This window comes from Vanessa tameamea, chromosome 28 (genome assembly GCF_037043105.1).
Source record: "Vanessa tameamea isolate UH-Manoa-2023 chromosome 28, ilVanTame1 primary haplotype, whole genome shotgun sequence".
NCBI classification, from domain to species: Eukaryota; Metazoa; Arthropoda; class Insecta; order Lepidoptera; family Nymphalidae; genus Vanessa; species Vanessa tameamea.
In genome coordinates, this window is record NC_087336.1 from 1917192 (window position 1) to 1936361 (window position 19170).

A 19170-nucleotide genomic window follows, 5' to 3' on the forward strand; every position below is an offset into this window, starting at 1 on the left:
ATTTCTTACAGCGCCATTGTCTATTGGCGGTAGTAACCACTTACCATCAGGTGGCCCAGTTGCTCGTCCGCCTATCTATATAAAAAAAGTCCGATGATCTTCTTTCAACGGATGGGGTAGCCCTATTCCATGACGGGGTTACACGGCTAACGGATCTTTTTAAAAATTGTATTTCTTTTCCAGGACATTGACTATGAGGGGTTCCGGTGGTTCTTGGACACATACCTGGAGGTCACCACGCCCGATGAACTGTCCCGGTAAGTCTGATAAATGTAAAAATCTTCAGACACGTAGATTCTTTTTTTTTTTTAGATCTAGTACATCAAACAAGATGACATAAGTCGAAAGTCAGACAACCTTACTAATTAATTTTACAGGGGTGAATAGATACTCCGATAACTTTATTAAAACAATTCTTTTAAAAAAAATATTAATAGAATCATCAACATTTCTTAACATAAGAATTGTTTTACATGAAGGTTTTATATACAAATAAAAATTTAAAAATAGTTTCTGTACAAATCATGACCACGTGGAGTGCTGGCGAGCATGCTAAGTTTTGAATTAATCATATATATGTCTTATATATATATGTATTTAAAACTATTCTTGATTTTACAAACAGTCCAACGACTACAAAATGATCAATTAATACTATATGCCGATCGCGGCTTTGTCTGCATGAGAGAAGGATAGTGCAGATGGTATGTAGCGTAAGAGTTAACCCTACAATGCATGACTTTTTTTATATCGTGACAAAAAAATATATGTGGTTCTATATAGTGTCCAAACATGATAAATAATAATACTAATAACAATTAAAATACATTGATTTTGTAGTTATTTATTTTTTCAAGTCGTTGCTAAGTGTGTAAAGATTATTTCGTCGGTCGACATATGACGCCAGGCGTCTTTAAACGAACAGTAGACTTAATTATTTTGATTGTACCAGAAATGTACAGTACGCAATGTAGGGTTAAGGCAATATTCCGATCTATTCTAATATATACAAAAATATGTGTCTATACGTAAACTACGAGCCAATCCAAGTAACGAACTCTTTGTAGGCAACAATGCGTTTACTACATGGTTAAGCTGTTTTGAAGAACCCATTTCAAACATGCTTTTATACCAATGCCAAGAGTTTCGACTCGATATTCGCACCTTTCGGAAATTGCGCTCTGAATCCAACAGGCGTTTATTATAGTTATTCAAAGCATATAAAAAAAAATTATAGTATAATTTAAAAATCAATTGTGTATTTTTAGTAAATAATGCATTTAACTATTTTTATATATTTTATTAATTGACATTTTAATAAAATTCTATTTTTATTTAATATTTATTTTTTATTAATTATATAATAGTTAAAAAATGTATTATAACTTCTTATCTCTAATTATTGCCTTAATTTATTTTATATTTTGAATACATATATTCTGTAATATGATAGTACCTGGAAATAGTAGAACTTTTGCCTAGATAATTTTAAAATGTATTTTTTTTAATTTTGTTTTAATATTGTATCTACTGTTGGTTGTCCTAATATTAATAAAAATAAATTAAAAAACAATTAAATTTACTTGGTTATAGAACTTTTTGCAAGCCCGTCTGGATTACATACACTCATCTTGACCACCAAACAGCAATACACTAAGTATTATATAGATCTGTTCTGGTTCGAAAGGTAAGTCATGTACAAGGGACTTAACATCAGAGTTTTCTAGGTCGAGTAAGAAATGGTTAAAATCTCTGACGGTGCAAATGAGCAGTGGTGAACACTTACCATCAAGTGACTCATTTGCTAGTACACTTACCAACATGGGTTGTAGAAAAAATACAATCTTATAACACCACGTTTCCGTTTCCGCAAAGTAAATTTATCCTTCCGTGGCCGAGACGCGGAAGGAATTTTAAGTTAGCACCGAACTTCTATGATAAAACTCCTCAAATATTTTTAGCTTTGCCAATTAGTAAATTTAAATGTCATGTTGAAAAACTAAACATCGATTAATAGAAGTAATACAAAAAAAAATTGGTGTTTTTTTTAATTTTGTCTTTTATATAAAACCCTCAGCCGGGATGGCCCAGTGGTTAGAACGCGTGCATCTTAACCGATGATTTCGGGTTCAAACCCAGGCAGGCACCACTGAATTTACATGTGCTTAATTTGTTTATAATTCATCTCGTGCTCGGCGGTGAAGGAAAACATCGTGAGGAAACCTGCATGTGTCTAATTTCAACGAAATTCTGCCACATGTGTATTCCACCAACCCGCATTGGAGCAGCGTGGTGGAATATGCTCCATACCTTCTCCTCAAAGGGAGAGGAGGCCTTAGCCCAGCAGTGGGAAATTTACAGGCTGTTTATATGTTATGTTATGTTATATAAAACCCTCTCGATCTTAAATTTAAATTTTTGTGTTGTGTGCCGTTTTGCTGTCAGCCCTACTGGCCTTTACAGCGTCACCGGGCGTGGGGGCCAGTACTAGACTCAGCCTTGAAGTTTGAGCACTCTCGGGCTTCGAGTGACGTTCATCCTGAGGGTATCCTATAAGATCGCACCTGGGCTTAGAACGTAGTCGGTGGGGTGGGGAGCACAACTGTTCTGCACTGTTTGATTGATTGACGTCATGACCACATTCGTGACGTCACTAATCTGGGACCTCGTTTCCGCCGGCGGAAACGCTGTAGGTGTTAGGTATGTAGTGTTTTCCCGGCGCGTTTGTGACAATGATGCTACCGTCCTATCGTAGGACGCCTGAGTCTGTTCAGGAGATCCTCTGAAGGAGGTGTATGAACATGCTCGTGCTATCAACGGACTGATGTGTTGTTTTGCGCTCTCAAAATACCCCGTATTTTGAGGTGCTTGGTGATCGAATCGTTGTCGAAGTCTTTGTGGAGATCGACAATACGAATGTACCACGGCGAGTTCGCGGCGCTACGGAGAAATCGATTTTATATTAACTGCAGTTTTCTAATTTGGGACGTTTGAATGTGGGCAGGGAGTCATCACACAGCATCGCATACCTATATGACCTCATGACGGGACGAATGAAGGTTTTGTATAATGTCGTCTTATTTCCAAGGGACATTTTACTCCGCCCACAAAACATAATATATTAAATACATTTAAGGACTAAAGAAATGTTTATAAATTTTAGTCAGCATTATTTGTTTTCCTGCTGGATAAATAATAATACAGTATTTAATTATATCTATATAATTTAATTGTCGTATATTGATTTTATGTCAGTTCTTATCTGTAAAATCTATCATTAAGGGCCTTGATTCTGAAGAATCTTTACTAATAGGTATTATATATGCTACAGTAACTCTGTTACGCTAAACCACAGAGCCGAATTTAATTAAATTTGATATCAAGCAAGCTTCATCCCCAAGGAAAACCCCCGAGGACACCTCAAGCCCCCACCACCTAACATGGTGGCGAAGCTGTGGGTAAAAAATGATATTCTTATTTATATATAGCCACATTAACAGGGCTTTTGTTTTTAATTTTCAGACATCTATTTCTCTCCTTCGTACGGAGAGACAAGCGACCGGCTTTGCGTGAAATGGCAGCAGCTAGCTCCACCACCGCTTGTGCTGCTGTCACCGCTCATGGTGACCACCAGGTTAGTAAATTAAATGTGACATTTATGACAGAAACTATATCAATAATTTATCTTACGCATTGTCTCTTCAACTACCAAGGTACAGACAAAACTACTAAGCTTAGAAAGCCGATATTTTCCACATTTCACTTAGTGGTAGGACTTTGTGGAAGTCCATTTGAGTAAGTACCACATACTCATCAGATATTCTAAAGCCAAACTGTGCAGTTGTAGTGAGTGAGTCATTATAACTACAGGCACAAGGGACATAACATCTTAGTTCCCAAGGTTGGCGCATTGAAGACGTAAGAAATGGTTAATATTTCCTACACTGTCATTGTTTATGGGCGGTGGTGACCATAATTACCATCAGGTAACCCATTTGCTCGTCCTTATCATAAAAACACATCGTTTTATTTCGTAACGTAAGCATCTGTTAAGAAATGATTATTCAGAAATTTCAACTTAAGGGGTAGAAACTGGAGGAGTTTCGGGACGGATCGCTGGTTAAACATAAGAGAATAATTTTGCGGATTAACACCCCAGGAGAGGGTCCAATGAGACAGCGTTTAGCTATGTTCCTGTACCATTTATCTCTGTTCCAGGTTAAAACGAGCCTCGCGTCTAAGATTCACGGACTAGCTGAGAGATTACAGCAATTGGGCAAGAGTTCCAACGACTCTGTGGACGGTAGCGACAGAGGATCTCGAAGTAGAACCGGTAAATTATTTACTTCCGTCGATCTGACTCCTGATTTCAGACACACGTAATAACATAAAGTACTGATGCCTGAGGCTTCCATTATATATTTTTTTAATTCATGCCATTGTTAAATAGAACTAAAATGTATATACATTTATTTTTTAATATATAAATACGACAGTTTGGATGGATGTTAGATACTTAAGTACGGCAGAATGGCTAACCGATTCTGAATGAAATTCGGTGGAGATAATCTTATCTCGGAAAATATATCCAATATACTCAGCCGGAAAATTTTTTTAATTGTCAGTGTAAACAAAAATTAAGTTTTATTTAAAATAAATTAATGAGGAAGAATAAATTGTAAGAATTTACAAACTGTGATTTTATAATAAAAGGCAGGATGGAGCGTACGGCACATATTAAGTGAGCATCAAAAGCGACTACAAAAAAAAGTGAAATATTAATATTTTTTTATTTTTAATATTTTCTTAGTAGCGATTCACGATGATTAAATACATAAATTAAGGAATTACTAATATTCCGTTTGACCCCTCCAATTAAGCTAAAATTTGTGCTAGGATTAGGAGCGAAAATACCCAGGGCTCATGGTTAAACTTGCGATTTTTATAACTCTAGGTGACCATTGCGCTATTAATACTTAGTGAAAGTTCTTAACAAAAAATCGTCGTCTCGCACTATCGGATGCATTCGGTTTTAATTTTGTATTCGCTTATGTTGCTGCACTTTATCGTTCCACGCGCTCCATATGCCTTTTATTTCATATCTGAGACTATTGTATGTATTATAAAACAAAGGAAAATATAATAGCTATCCTCAAACGCAGAGCATACTCTCGACGATTTTATTGGAAGAGTGAGCCTTGGGATTATTCTCAAAGAAATAAGTCAAAACCAGTAAAGTGTATAAACAAACTAACACAATTCCAGGTAGTGTACATCCCATGATATCGGTGACCACACACCCGTCCTACTCGTCACACGAACTGTGCCTGGGTCGCCTCGAGACCAGCCCGAGCCACAGCCAGATGTCGCGCAACTCCAGCAGGAAGAGCAGTAACTCACTACGTGTCAATCAGAGTACCAAAATTGAAGGTTCGTTTGAGTTAACTAGTTATAAATACTTGCACCTAATGTGTATTATTTATTCTTATATTAAAAATACTAGCTGTGCCCGCGACTTCGTGCGCGTTTTACTTTTAAAAAAAAAGTCAATGTTGTTACTCAAGTTACTCCTTATTACATCAGCTATCTGCCAGCGAAAGTCCCATCAAAATCGGTCCAGCCGTTGCAGAGATTAGTCGGAACAAACAGACAGACAATTGAAAAAAAGTGTTATTTTGGTACATGTACCGTGTATATATATCCATTTAGTAAAATGCGGATATTTTAATATTACAAACAGACTCCAATTTTATTATATGTACAGATATAGATGAAGGGAACTCTGTCCGTCTGTCGCGCTCTTACGGTCAAACCATCGAATTGAGTTTGATGAAATTAGATTTGAAGCAAGCTTGAACTCCATGAAAGTACTTAGGCTACATTTTTATGCCTAACATCTGATAGTTAACCACGAAAACGTGAGCAAAGCCGCGGGCGACAACTATATTCTTCCTCTTGGTTTCAAGTACAAATCAAAAGCGAATACAAATTCCCAGTAGTGTGTAGTTATATAAAAAATTATTAATACGTTAATAATTTCCAACTAAAGCGACAGAACTTTTGACGTTAATTACGTTGATAGTTAAGACGATTATGCTACAACGAGTTTCTTGCCGTTTCTTCACGCCGGAGGCTTCTCTCAATTTAATGTTCCAAGCGCTCCATCTGCCTTTTGTTTTATAATCTGATCTGTTTGTAAGTTCATCTTCTTGCTTGCTTTGCTAAAACATTCAACCAATTGTGATCAAACTTTGCTTAGTAATTCTGCAAAGCAAAGAAAACCTGGTCCAAAAAATCAATATCTCTTTGTTCGTTCTTCAATATAAACGTGTTATTTCGATTCGTACTTTATTTCTATCTTTGTGAAATTGGGACGGGTGTCTTATAATTAATATTATTATAATTAATTCAGAAATTACATTATCCCTTACTAAAACAAACTTTATAAATCTCTTTTATGAGACTCTTAGAAAATTTTGAAATTTGAAAGAGACCCAGTAGTGACTCTTGATTTTAATCCGATTATGTACTAAAATTAAATCTATTCTGCATAAAATTCAACGATCACTAATGTCATGTTTTTAATATAAAGTAATTCAAAGACCCCCCCCCCCCACCCTTTCAAAGATGTGTCGGTTACCCTATGTCCTCGGTACTTCTGACACGATTCATAGAAACTGTACGTAAGATTTGGAAGCGTGACAACCAAACACCCATACACAATCCACATAATATTAGATAACGCACCGTATCGGCTGTAATTAATGATTCATTATAAGCCTTTTATTTAAGCCTTATAGGCTAATTTATATAATAAGATACCGGAAAATGTAATCAATTTATAAGTTACAAAATTTAAAAAGTTTATTAAGACTAAATTAATAAAATAATCTTATTCATTAAAATAATACTTTTTAGAAAAAAAAACGCCTGGATTCAGGCTCGGTTTCCATCACAGGACACTAATTGTTGTGACAGCATTGTAAATCAGGTTATTTGAAAAGAGCAACTATGCGAGTTCCTTGCTGTTTCTTCACGCTGGAGGCTGCTTTCCGAAACAGCGGTAGTGTTTAAATATTGACGATTCATTGTGAAGTTTACTTGAATAAAATTGATTTGATTTAATTTCATAAGGATTACCATATATATTAAATATAAATATTTTGGACAACATCACATTACATTACTCTGATCCCAATGTAAGTAGCTAAAGCACTTGTGTTATGGAAAATCAGACGTAACGGTACCACAAACACCCGGACCCAAGACAACATAGAAAACTAATGAACTTTTTCTACATCGATTCGGCTGGGAATCGAAGCCGGGACTTTGGAGTGGAGTACCCATGTTAACCGTTGTACACACTCGACCACGGAGGTCGAGATTTGATTTATATGTTATCCTCACAGTATAGAGTAGGACATACCACATGTACATTAGATAGTATGAAAACCAAGTGTATCTCTTTATACCTACGATGACGTCACCCTAGTGATTTAATTTGTTATAATAATAATAATAAATTTAAGCTTCATTTTATATCATTGACGAGATGTGAACCGAAAACCGTGGTGCAGTTATTAAGCGCCAGCAAAGCGACATTTCTCTAAATCAAAATCAAAATATACTTTATTCAAATAGGCTTTTACAAGCACTTTTGGATCGTCATTTAACAAACTATTTTAAGTAAAGCTACCACCGGTTCGGAATGTAGGTTCTACCGAGAAGAACCGGCAAGAAACTCAGTAGATACTCCTTTTCAACATCTAAAATACAGTAATCTTAGGTAAATATAATTATATATGTTCATCTTCTATTTCCTATAACATTTAAATTGTACAAATTAATTAAAAAATAAAGATATAAAAAATACACAATAGAATTAATTATTAAAACATTTCAAACAAATTCAACAAATAATTACATCTTGACCTTTACATTTAGACAAGACATTGTAAAATCAAATTTATTTAATGACAACTATTTGAGCAGCAACTTCACCGAGAGTAGGTAGTGCCTTCATGGAGTCGATTTAAAAAGAGAAGATTTTTGACAGTATATAACGGCACTAGGCATAAACTAAAGTAGTAGCGCGTCAAGTTTGTGCACAGCACAACTGTCACACTTAGACAAGACGGCTTGTCACATCTAGAATACGCTAGACCCTGTTCAAGTCAGCTTGATCTTTTCGACAGACGGGCTAGTGATGGGAAACAGAAAATATAACATATATAACAGTCGATGGAACGATGGAATGCGTAATTCAAATTAGAATTCAATTTTTTTTTAAACTTATTTTCTAAAAAGAGTTATACCAGCTAAAGAGACCACAACTACTAGCCAAAGAGACCCCAACCAAAAGGACCCCCGTTCGTAACAATAACTTAACAATCTTTAGTAAGGATTTTTGTAATCGATATTTGTAGCAGTTACTGCCTGCTATTCGCGTCCCTACCGTCCGACCGATGTAACATTGTACAAGCTTCTATTATTTTCAGTGTTCCTATTTAAATTTTACCTTGAAGCAATAATATATAATAGAAAAAGTCTTAAAATTTTCGGATAACGCTTGAATCTTTAGGAACTTTTGTATTATATGTATTTATTTAAATAATTTTACAATTTTTAAAATCATTAAATTAAGAAAATAATATGTTCGTCATTGCAAAGTTATGTCGATCAGAAAAATATACATCTGTCAAAAAGATCAATCTATCTTTCTTGTACAGTGTATAAATCTATCTATCTATGGTTATATTATTTAGCAGATGTGCGCGGTTATACTCACTGTACTGCCCATCACGGATCTATGATCTATAATTTTTCTATCTAACGCAATAATATTTTTATTAATTGGAACTCTTCGGCTTTTTAATTTCAGATTTCAAACACCTAATGCGTCGTCCATCGACAATAGAGGTTCACACCGCTAGAGTGTCTTTGAAAGACATCGTATGTTACCTGTCACTCTTGGAGGCTGGCCGACCGGAGGACAAATTGGAATGTAAGTCTCTTTACTTCACTTTCAGGACATACGTTTTACGGTACTCTTGATGGTAAATGGTCAACTCCCTTAGTCATATTTTACGGTACATTTGATGGTAAATGGTCAACCCCCAAAGGCATTGGAACTGTAAGATCCATCCATTAGATTACCAAAGCACTAGAAACTAAGATATTGCATCCACTTACACTGGCTCATTCACCTTTCAAACCGTGTAAGTGTTGGTGTTTTGCGGTAAAGTACATGATAAGTAGGTGGTACCTAGACGGGTATATAAAGCCTTAATAGCAAGTATTGTTTAATATTAGTTCAATATTGAAGAGAAGGGTTATTACGGCTACAGCAGAGAAACTGTTGCTATCAAATATTTGTCAGTATTATGGATTATGCTACTGCATAGGTCCATAATACTAATTTTTATTTTTTTCATTTGATTTGATTTGATATCAATCCGCAACAACATTCTTTAAAAGGACAGTGATGTACTATTTAGTAGAAAGAATTATCAACTGGCTTAAGAAGGGGGAAGGCTTGAATTAAAACATTTACGTAATGCTACTTTTATTTTTCATTTGCTTTCTACTACAGGCGCGAAAGACATAACATTTTAGTTTCCAAGGTTGCTGGCGTATTGGCGACTTATCTTTAGCTTTACAGTGCAGATATCTTTGTACAATGACCAAACACACTCATCCATTTGTAAGTCCGCCTTTCTATTTATAAAAAAAAATTCCATGAAAAACAATGACCTAACTACTAATTTTATGCCATCAGTCATGTTCCGCCTCTACGACACTGATGGGAATGGTGTGTTGGACACTAACGAGATGGATTGCATCGTTAATCAAATGATGACAGTCGCCGAGTACTTGGGCTGGGAGACTTCGGAGCTGAGACCGGTACGGTTATTTTGAAATGCTATGCGATTCGGACTTTAAACATTTCTTACAGTAATGGGTATATTTTTTTACTAATATATAACACCAGGTTCCGTCTTCGCAAAGTCAATTCATCCTTCCTCGATCTATTTGTTCTCCTATACTAAAATACCTTTTTTTCTTGAACTTTACCAATTAATGAATTTAAAACATAACACATGTCAAAAAAATTTTTGATTAGTATTACCAAATAAAAAATGATTTGGATGATAAAAAAGTGTGGAGTTTTCGTTGATTTCCATGAAGGATAAATAGAAATTCCATTTGTAGATAATTATTGATGTAACTTAAAGTAAGCTAAAGTAACAGACTGTTATATGACGATTTCAAAGAGCCTGCTTGAATAAGGAATATTTTGATTGAAATTTAGATGACCGGCTAGAAAATTAGTAGTTAAACTTTTCCGATGTTCAAGCTACATCGATTAATCCTTTCTTCGAAAATGATATTAGGCCTTAGCCCAGCAGTGGGATAGACTTTTCTTTTTTAATTTATTTAATGTAAAATATATAACAAATTATATGATTCCAGATTCTACAAGACATGATGGTGGAAATAGACTACGATGCTGATGGAACGGTTTCGCTTGACGAATGGAAAAGAGGAGGGTAGGTACACACGTGTGGATTATTCTAAATTCAATCTTAAACGAAAACCATAAGGTTCAAATTACCGGAGTAAGTTTAAAGATTTATGATAGTTAAAATTGTTTGAATGTGTTCGAAGTGTGCGCGTGTATGTGGACAAGTTTGTGTCTATGTGTGGATAATTATTTCGCTAATAGTTGTAAATGGTATAGATTTAGATAGAATGGAACTTGGTGGTAGGGCTTTGTGCAAACCCGTCTGGTTAGGTACCACTTACTAATCAGACATCACCAAACAGCAATACCGGGAATGACGGTACCAAGCAGTAGTGCTTAGTACTGTTGTGTACTAGTTTGGAATAGCAGTAGTAGCTTTGTATTGTTATATTCCAGTTTGGAAGGGTGAGTGAGCTAGTACACTAAGTACTAAAGCACAAGGGACAAAACATCTCAGTTCCCAAGGTTGGTGGGGCATTGGTTATGTAAGAAATAGCATAAATTTCATAAGGTACCCAGCTCTATGGGCAATAGTGAACACTTACCATCAAGTGGCCCATAGGCTCGTTCGCCTGCCGAAAATCTGATTAAGACTGGAAATTATCAGAAAGTGTTCAGGTGCAGGGGCAACGGCTGTAGGTGCTTTTGAAGGAACGGGAGTATAAATATCATCCTTCAAATTAAGGGATGTCAAGAATTTCTTGCTTGAATTTCTGGCATCTTTGGTTTTATTACGGACATAGCTGATGAACCTGCGCTCCACCACCTCCCACCATAATTTAAATGAAATTCAAATGTTCATTTACAGCATGACAACAATACCACTCTTAGTTCTGCTGGGCTTAGACACAAACGTGAAAGAAGACGGTGAGCACGCGTGGCGCTTGAAGCACTTCAACCGGCCGGCGTATTGTAACTTGTGTTTGAATATGCTCGTCGGTTTGGGCAAAAAAGGACTCTGTTGCATATGTAAGTAGAGTCCAATTTCCTTTAAAAATGAGTTGTATGTAATCTGCATCATTTTTAAACAATTTGTATAAATTAAATATTACAATTTTCAATAATTAATCATAAATTAATAAAATAGTCAAATAAATAACTGCTTACTTAACTTTAATTAACACGATGCTGTGACGAACGATAGATAGATAGTGATAGATTTACGACTTATCCAAGGCCAAAAAGCCTTAGGCTTAAGGCCTTATGCCAAAAATAGAATTGAATAAATAATAATTAAAATTTCCTATTCGTCATCGAATCACCTATAGTCTATTCCAATTGAAGTAGGAAAAAAGATAAACAAACCTTAGATTTACGTATTTCATGCGATTTGCTAATAACTCAGCTATATTGTGCACTACTAAGAGTTTATTTATTAGTTTACACTTAACTACTTACATCCACTTTAATCCTACTTCCGAAAATCCGATAACAGCTACGTCGACGTTCAAAACGCAATATTTCGCAAATCCATAGTGAATATCGTAGACCAATCAAGCTCTCGACCGATAATATCGCGTCGATTCGCTGTAAAATAGAATTCGATTGGCTTTTTTCCTGCTACGGTTGGAATAGAGTAAACCTCATCGAAGCAAATGTCCCCTCAGTCTGCAAGTTCACGGTGCACGAGCGCTGCGTGCAGCGCGCGCCGGCCTCGTGCATCGCCACGTACTCCAAGTCGCGCCGCGCGCCCGCCACGCTGGCGCACCACTGGGTCGAGGGTGAGCCTCCCGCGTAGTCAGTCACTGCGAGCCTGAGTCTACAATTACAATCGGAAAAAATAATCCCCCCTGAAACGAACTAGCAAATTAAATTCGGAAGAGCTTTAAAAGTTGGCGTAAAGTCGTAGAGACAAGCATTGCTATTATTGTTTTATAAAAGCTGATGTTTTCAATGTGTCGCCGATAAGAATTTTTTTAGTCAATTTACTAATAATAATTAATCATACCTTTTAAAGAATTCCTTGTTTGTGCAAAAAATTTTATTCCTGTAAAAAATTTTTTCTACGCAAAAGTAATGTAAGGATGAGTCATTTTTAAATTTTATGATTATTATTGCAGGAAACTGCCACGGCAAATGTGCGAGGTGTCGGAAAAAGATTAAGGGCTATAACGGAATTACGGGTCTCCACTGTCGCTGGTGCCACATCACTGTAAGTTATCGGGAGTGTAACCATTGACTTATTCATATACAACTTTTAGTACGAGTGAGTGAGTAAACAGAGAAACACGTTGTTACCCCCATTCGGATGGCAATCCGACGTGACCGGAAAGAGTTAAGGGGTAAGACCATTACGTGCTATACGAGGCACGAAAGTCTTAGACTCCGGGCAACTATTGAAAATAGGGAAAACCCCAAATACGGCATGGCAACCAGGAAACAAGATAGCTGATTTTGTTATTGGTTTCAGTGCATAAGTGTAATATCTTTTTAAATGTAACTTATAAAAGCGTATTATATTTCACGAGTGACAACAGAAATCTCGAAGTATCAGTAACGACTAGATTCGATGAAGGAGGATAATTTATAAAATGTAACTCGTGCAGACAGAGGATGGGAATGAAGATGGCATATTTTCTATAAATTTCTCGTTGACACGCCGTCGCTGCCGGTACAAAGCGTAGAGGGTGCGAGTGAGAGGGGTGTAGGCGCACCGCTAAGGGCGCGGTAGTAATGTCGCGTGTGTGTCAGCTGCACAACCGCTGCGTGGGCAGCGCGGGCGGCGCGTGCTCGATGGGGCGCCACGCGCGCCACATCCTGCCGCCCACCGCCATCCGCCCGCTCGTGCTCGACCGGCAGCGCTCGCTGCCGCACCGACACACCGCCGAGCAGGTACACACGCACGCACGCGCGCGCACGCACACGCACACACACGCACACACACGTGGAAACACAACGCGAGATGTCCGTGTTGAGCTAATGTTAAGGTTAGAAGCAATCGCACAAGCATCTTATATCGATATTTCTTTAAATGGCAAAAATAAATAACATTGCTTTCACTGAATAAAATCAGGGCCTAATATTTATATTTTAAACTCCAATTGAACTTGCGCTAGGAATGGGAGCGACAGTAGCTCAAGGGCTCCCTACGCTTCTCAAGTCAAACCAAGATTTTATTATATCAATGTATATATTCCAAGACTATGACAAATAACATCGAAACGATCGATGTATAAAATTAGGCATTACCTGTACCCCTGAAATGATTTAATAGAGTTTAGAAATATATGTACATCTTCAAAAACACAATAATTAGCACTGAAAACTGCATAAAAAAATGGTCTTTAATTAATTTTTTCAGCAAACATTGCCAGTGTCTATATCCCTCCCGATCTCTATAGCTGCGACCACAGAAGAGAAGAGAGAGGAGAAAAAGGAGAAAGAACACAGAGCTCCACCGATCTCCTTCCAAATCACTCCTCCGGAAGGAACTTGTCCGCTCTTGGTCTTCATCAATCCTAAATCAGGTGGACGTCAAGGTTCGAGGGTGTTGCGGAAACTCCAGTATATATTGAACCCTAGGCAGGTGCACGATATAGCCAAAGGTGGACCAATGCAAGGTTTGTATCTGATTATTGACTGTAAAAAACATTAACACCTTTTTCGTTTGTCATCAAAGAATATTTTCGTAGTCCTCATTTGGTATCTCCATTTTTTCTGAACTCTGCAATAGAAAACAGTGAATTCAAGCGATTTTCAATCAGAATAATATAATCATTCCATATAGGTCACATGTATTAATTTGAGAAATAGAGTGACTACTCAGTTTAAACCTCCTCTGAAACCCCCGAATACTGAGCTTCTTTTAGGTTCCTCTTCGTAGAAGTATTTTCAATTCAAAACCTATAACATAACGATTCTAAAGTATTTACTTCAAACCTATTTCAATAATAATTTAAAACTGAGAAAAGAATATATGTTCATTGAAAGATTCAAGGAATGAAATTTAATTTCAGGCTTACAGATGTTCAAAGATGTGAGGAACTACAGAGTAATATGCTGTGGAGGAGACGGTACTGTCGGCTGGGTTTTGGAGACTATGGGTAAGATTTAGACCAAGTTTTAAGGTGTAAAACTTATGTTATGGGTTCAAACCAAACAAGTACTAATATGATATCACGTGCTTAATTCGTGTTTATAATTCATCTAATGCTTGGAGGGAAAAGATGCTGGGATGTAAAGATTTAGATGCTGGGACTTAAATTATTAGTGCAATCTCTTGCCCTACTATAAATGGGATGGAAATTTAACCGGAGGGAGCACAACGGCAACGCACTTACGCACACTTTGCATGGGCTTAACTTCCGTGGTTCGTTAACACAGCTTTCAAACACGGAGGATTTATTGATAGAAAAACTGAAAAACTACCCTATCTTGGGATCTGCCCGGACCACGGGTTCCGACCTATAAGTTTGTCACTAGACCAAAGGATGTCCAAAACTATACTAAAGATGTGAAAATGTGTTGTTTAGATAAAATTCAAATGGAAACTCAACCAGCTGTTGGCGTTATACCCCTCGGCACTGGAAATGACTTGGCGAGGTGTCTGCGGTGGGGAGGAGGGTGAGAATATATTATCTAAGATTGTCCAAAATGTTTTTACGAATATTCTACCACGATAATACCCTGCATTGACGTATTCCGGTTTATGGAATGAGCCCGAGTAATTACAAATACAAGGTGACGTATCCTTAAATAGCATTATTAACGTTTATAGGTCTTTTTCCTTACAATGTCTATCGACAAAGTTGCTCGTGCCTCTTGTTCAAAGGCCAAAAATAAAAAACAAAAATCTTTAATAAGCATAGCTTTTATTGACTTACTAAAATCATTTTATCCCCTTCAAATAAAGCACAGCTCTAGAGCTTGTGCTAGAAGTTTTTCCTGAAAATAGTCCAAATCAAGATCGAACACTCATTTGCTCACATTCATCCATTCATATCGCTAGGCGGATCGTAAATATACCTGTGAGTTAAAATATAAAGTCAATCTATAAAAATATATTACATCAGCTCTAAAATCGTTGACGAGCTGTCGAGAGTATCTTACAAACTGTTCAAAAAGTGATCCATATTTGGCCATATTTTTATTTTTATTATAGTAAGCTTAGGTGATAAACACACAAAATACCATTTAAGACGACGTTAATCGACTAATAAAAATGAATAGAGAAAAAGATAAATTATCAAACGTCCAATTAACTAATCATAAGAATTTTCTAGTTACGAAGGTGAATCGATCCACAAGATCCTGGACAAGATAGCTCGCGCCAGCACCGTGATGATGGACCGCTGGCAGATACACGTCGAGAACTCGTCAGATGAGGTAAGATGTTTCTGGACATAGCGGAGGCCTTCGATCGCGTGTGGCACAAAGCCCTTCTTTCGAAGCTTCCTTCCTATAGGCTTCCCGGGAAATTATGCAATTGGATTACCAATTTTTTGGCAGATCGGAGCATCAAGGTTGTTGTCGACGGTGCATGTTCCGACCAAAAATTCGTCAATGCTGGTGTTCCACATGGCTGCGTTCTATCACCCACTCTGTTTCTTCTGCATATCAATGCAAAAGATACTTGTTGCAAATCAGTAACATTTACTGCTATGCAGACGATAGCACCGTAGACACCTCATACACCGGCCGTGCTAATATTTCTCGGGAAAACGTCGAAGAAAACCGGAACAAACTTGTGTCTGAAATCGAGTCTTCGTTAAACAAAGTCTCGAACTGGGGCGGACTAAACCTAGTCCATTTCAACCCCAAAAAGACGCAAGTTTGAGCGTTAACCGCCAAAAAAACACCATTTGTCGTATTTCCACGATTTGAGAACATTCCGATAGCCGCCACAGCTAGTATCGGAATACTTGGCGTTGATATTTCGAGCCTCGTTCAGTTCCGCGGTCAATTGGAAGGCAAAGCCAAATTATTTGGATTAATCCCGGCAGCTGAATTTAACCTTGGGACATCTCGTCAAAATTCTAAATTTCACCCGCACCACTTACATGTCCGAAAATCCACAACAGCGCGATTTTTAAGGCATTTTCTGCCTCGCACAACCACTCTGTGGAACCAGCTTTCGCCGGCGTTTTTTCCGAACCGATACGACTTGGGAACCTTCATGAAAAGAGCGTACTTATTCCTTAAAGGCTGGCAACGCTCCTGCAACTTCCCTGGTGTTGCAGATGTTCATGGGCGGTGGTAATCACTTTCCATCAGGTGAGCCTCCTGCTGGTTTGCCCCCCATAACATAAAAAAAAAGGCGAAGGTCCGTTTCTTTTTTTACAGGATTCTAAATAATGAATATAAATATATGTCTAGTTTAAATCATTATTCACCATACAACGTCATGATTATGTCTTACGTCGAAAGGACTAAAGTAAAATTTTCATAGACCATATTAACCACTATTAAAAGTTTTTCAAATGATAAGTAAATTCAGGTAATTAATCAGGATAAATACTAAACGTTCATTGGTTACCTGTTTCGTCACCAGGTGACACTGACCAATAACCATTCGGATTACTCCTCGATTGTTTTAATACTAATATAAATATCCTTCTCACCAAATTACGGCCACGATAGTCATTTTCCGAAGATTAAACATCTTTGCAGGAAATATTACAGGACAGAAGTATGTCCGCTAATGTGCACTAGGGTTCACCTTTATTCCTGCAATTTAGCTCAAAATCTTGGCAATGGACGAAGGTGGATGAAGAAAGATCTGTATTATTCCCAAATGCTTTCATAATTTTTAGGAGTTATTTTTTTCTTCGTTGGAATGACTTGTTAACTTGTTTCCCCCCCATGCAGAGGGGAGTGGGATTGTTATGTGGAACTTACTGGTGTCAAACCTGGTATACCTACTAAAAGTAGTATCCACTGCTTGTCTGGGGAGTTACGGGATCGCTTGCGCACTACTACCACGCCGCCGCGACGGTCAACTGCCCGTGCTCTCCACCACGGCCTCCATCTTGGAAGGATTCCCGGATATAGTTCACTATAGTATTGCCACCCACTAGACCTACTAGTCTACATTTTGGGATCACCAGCTAGTGATTAGGCTAAAAACATTTTTTAATTACATTTTCAGTGTGAACAAGTTCAAATGCCAGATTCCGCCCCCCATCCCACCTGTGTTCCGTACAACATCATCAACAATTACTTCTCCATAGGTGTTGTAAGTACATATTTGAATATTTGGTCATACATTTTTTACCCTTTGTGCAGTCGTGGGTTATATACGCGTTACCAAGTTTTTACTTTAGAAAAAGTCATAGTTAGGCGGATTTGATAATGGACCACTCAATGGTAAGTGGTCACCACTAAGTATAGACAGTAAGAAATTTTAATAATTTCTTATATCACCAAAACATTACCCAACTTGTGAACTAAGATGTTATGTCCCTTGTGCCTGTAGTTACCTTTCAAACCGGAACACGACAATACTAAGTAGTTACTTTTGGGCTTAAGTGGGTTACCCAGATGTGCTTGCGCAAAACCTTAACACCAACTAAGATATTTAGATAAGTTAATAAAGAATAACATGACAAAGTTCAAACGACATTTTCAAATTATGTAGTATTTGGTGATTTAAACATTCCCATTGTCCAGGATGCAGCGATATGCGTGAAGTTCCACACGGAGAGGGAACGTAACCCAGACAAGTTCAGCTCGAGGATGAAGAACAAACTCTGGTACTTCGAGTTCGCGACGTCCGAGCAGTTTGCAGCGAGTTGCAAGAATCTACACGAGAACATCGATATTGTTGTTAGTTCCGATGATATTTTACTCGTACTTAATTCTAGTGGTCGAGCCGAGGTGACCTAGTGGTTAAAACGTAGGGGGTCAAACCCAGGCGAACGCCGCTAAATTTGAATGTGCTAAATTCGTATATATAATGAAATTCGGGCTCGGCGGTGAGGGAAACCATCGGGGGAAACTTGCACGTGTCCAGTTCCAATAAAACGAGTACCTCGCGAGTAACCCTCCTCGCGCGCCGCCCGCAGTGCGACGGCGCGTCGCTGGAGCTGAGCAAGGGCGTGGCGCTGCAGGGCGTGGCGCTGCTCAACATCCCGTACGCGCACGGCGGCTCCAACCTGTGGGGCGCCGGCGCGCACCGCCGCGGCCGCTTCCCCGACGCGCACCAAGGTACGCCGACGTACTGTCGGATTATCTGGTACATTTCAGGGATTTGGCCGCGAAAGCGTTTGATGAAATTTCGTCTTTCATCATTATTGGTGACTTTCTTCAAAATTCGTAACAGTTTCGAATGCGTCAAGCTTAATTCGATGTTACGTATTATAATGGAGCTCAAAACATATTTCCTTTCAGACATTGGCGACAAGCTGATAGAAGTGATCGGTCTTGAGAACTGCTTGCACATGGGGCAAGTACGAACAGGTAATTTTATGTTCTTAAAATTTGTCCGAGAGTACCGACAAGCATTAATATCGGACGAAATCGTTTCACAGTAACTAACTTATAGACCTCCAGATCCCTCCAAAACCTTCTAGAACTAAATTCCCTAGTTAACGATATCTCACAACTAACGAATACTTGAAATATTGGTAAATCTATTTGGGATTAAAAGACTTGTATAGGTTTGACGGCACACCATACAAGTATGCATACATGTAAATCGTTCAATT

At 37.8% G+C, this 19170-nt stretch overlaps 1 protein-coding gene across 1 annotated transcript in view; it reads left to right on the plus strand.

Annotated features, from left to right (window-relative positions):
* Dgk (Diacyl glycerol kinase) overlaps window positions 1-19170 on the plus strand; it is a 145613-nt gene that overhangs the window by 123182 nt on the left and 3261 nt on the right. The window contains exons 4-22 of the mRNA XM_026634845.2: window positions 184-257; window positions 3523-3634; window positions 4219-4333; window positions 5266-5430; window positions 8882-9004; window positions 9779-9903; window positions 10474-10550; window positions 11334-11494; window positions 12133-12246; window positions 12586-12677; window positions 13217-13357; window positions 13827-14085; window positions 14482-14568; window positions 14998-15088; window positions 15748-15850; window positions 17613-17699; window positions 18134-18289; window positions 18529-18670; window positions 18854-18922. Of these exons, the coding sequence (XP_026490630.1) occupies window positions 184-257; window positions 3523-3634; window positions 4219-4333; window positions 5266-5430; window positions 8882-9004; window positions 9779-9903; window positions 10474-10550; window positions 11334-11494; window positions 12133-12246; window positions 12586-12677; window positions 13217-13357; window positions 13827-14085; window positions 14482-14568; window positions 14998-15088; window positions 15748-15850; window positions 17613-17699; window positions 18134-18289; window positions 18529-18670; window positions 18854-18922 (2293 nt within the window). The remainder of the gene's footprint in view (window positions 1-183; window positions 258-3522; window positions 3635-4218; window positions 4334-5265; window positions 5431-8881; window positions 9005-9778; window positions 9904-10473; window positions 10551-11333; window positions 11495-12132; window positions 12247-12585; window positions 12678-13216; window positions 13358-13826; window positions 14086-14481; window positions 14569-14997; window positions 15089-15747; window positions 15851-17612; window positions 17700-18133; window positions 18290-18528; window positions 18671-18853; window positions 18923-19170) is intronic.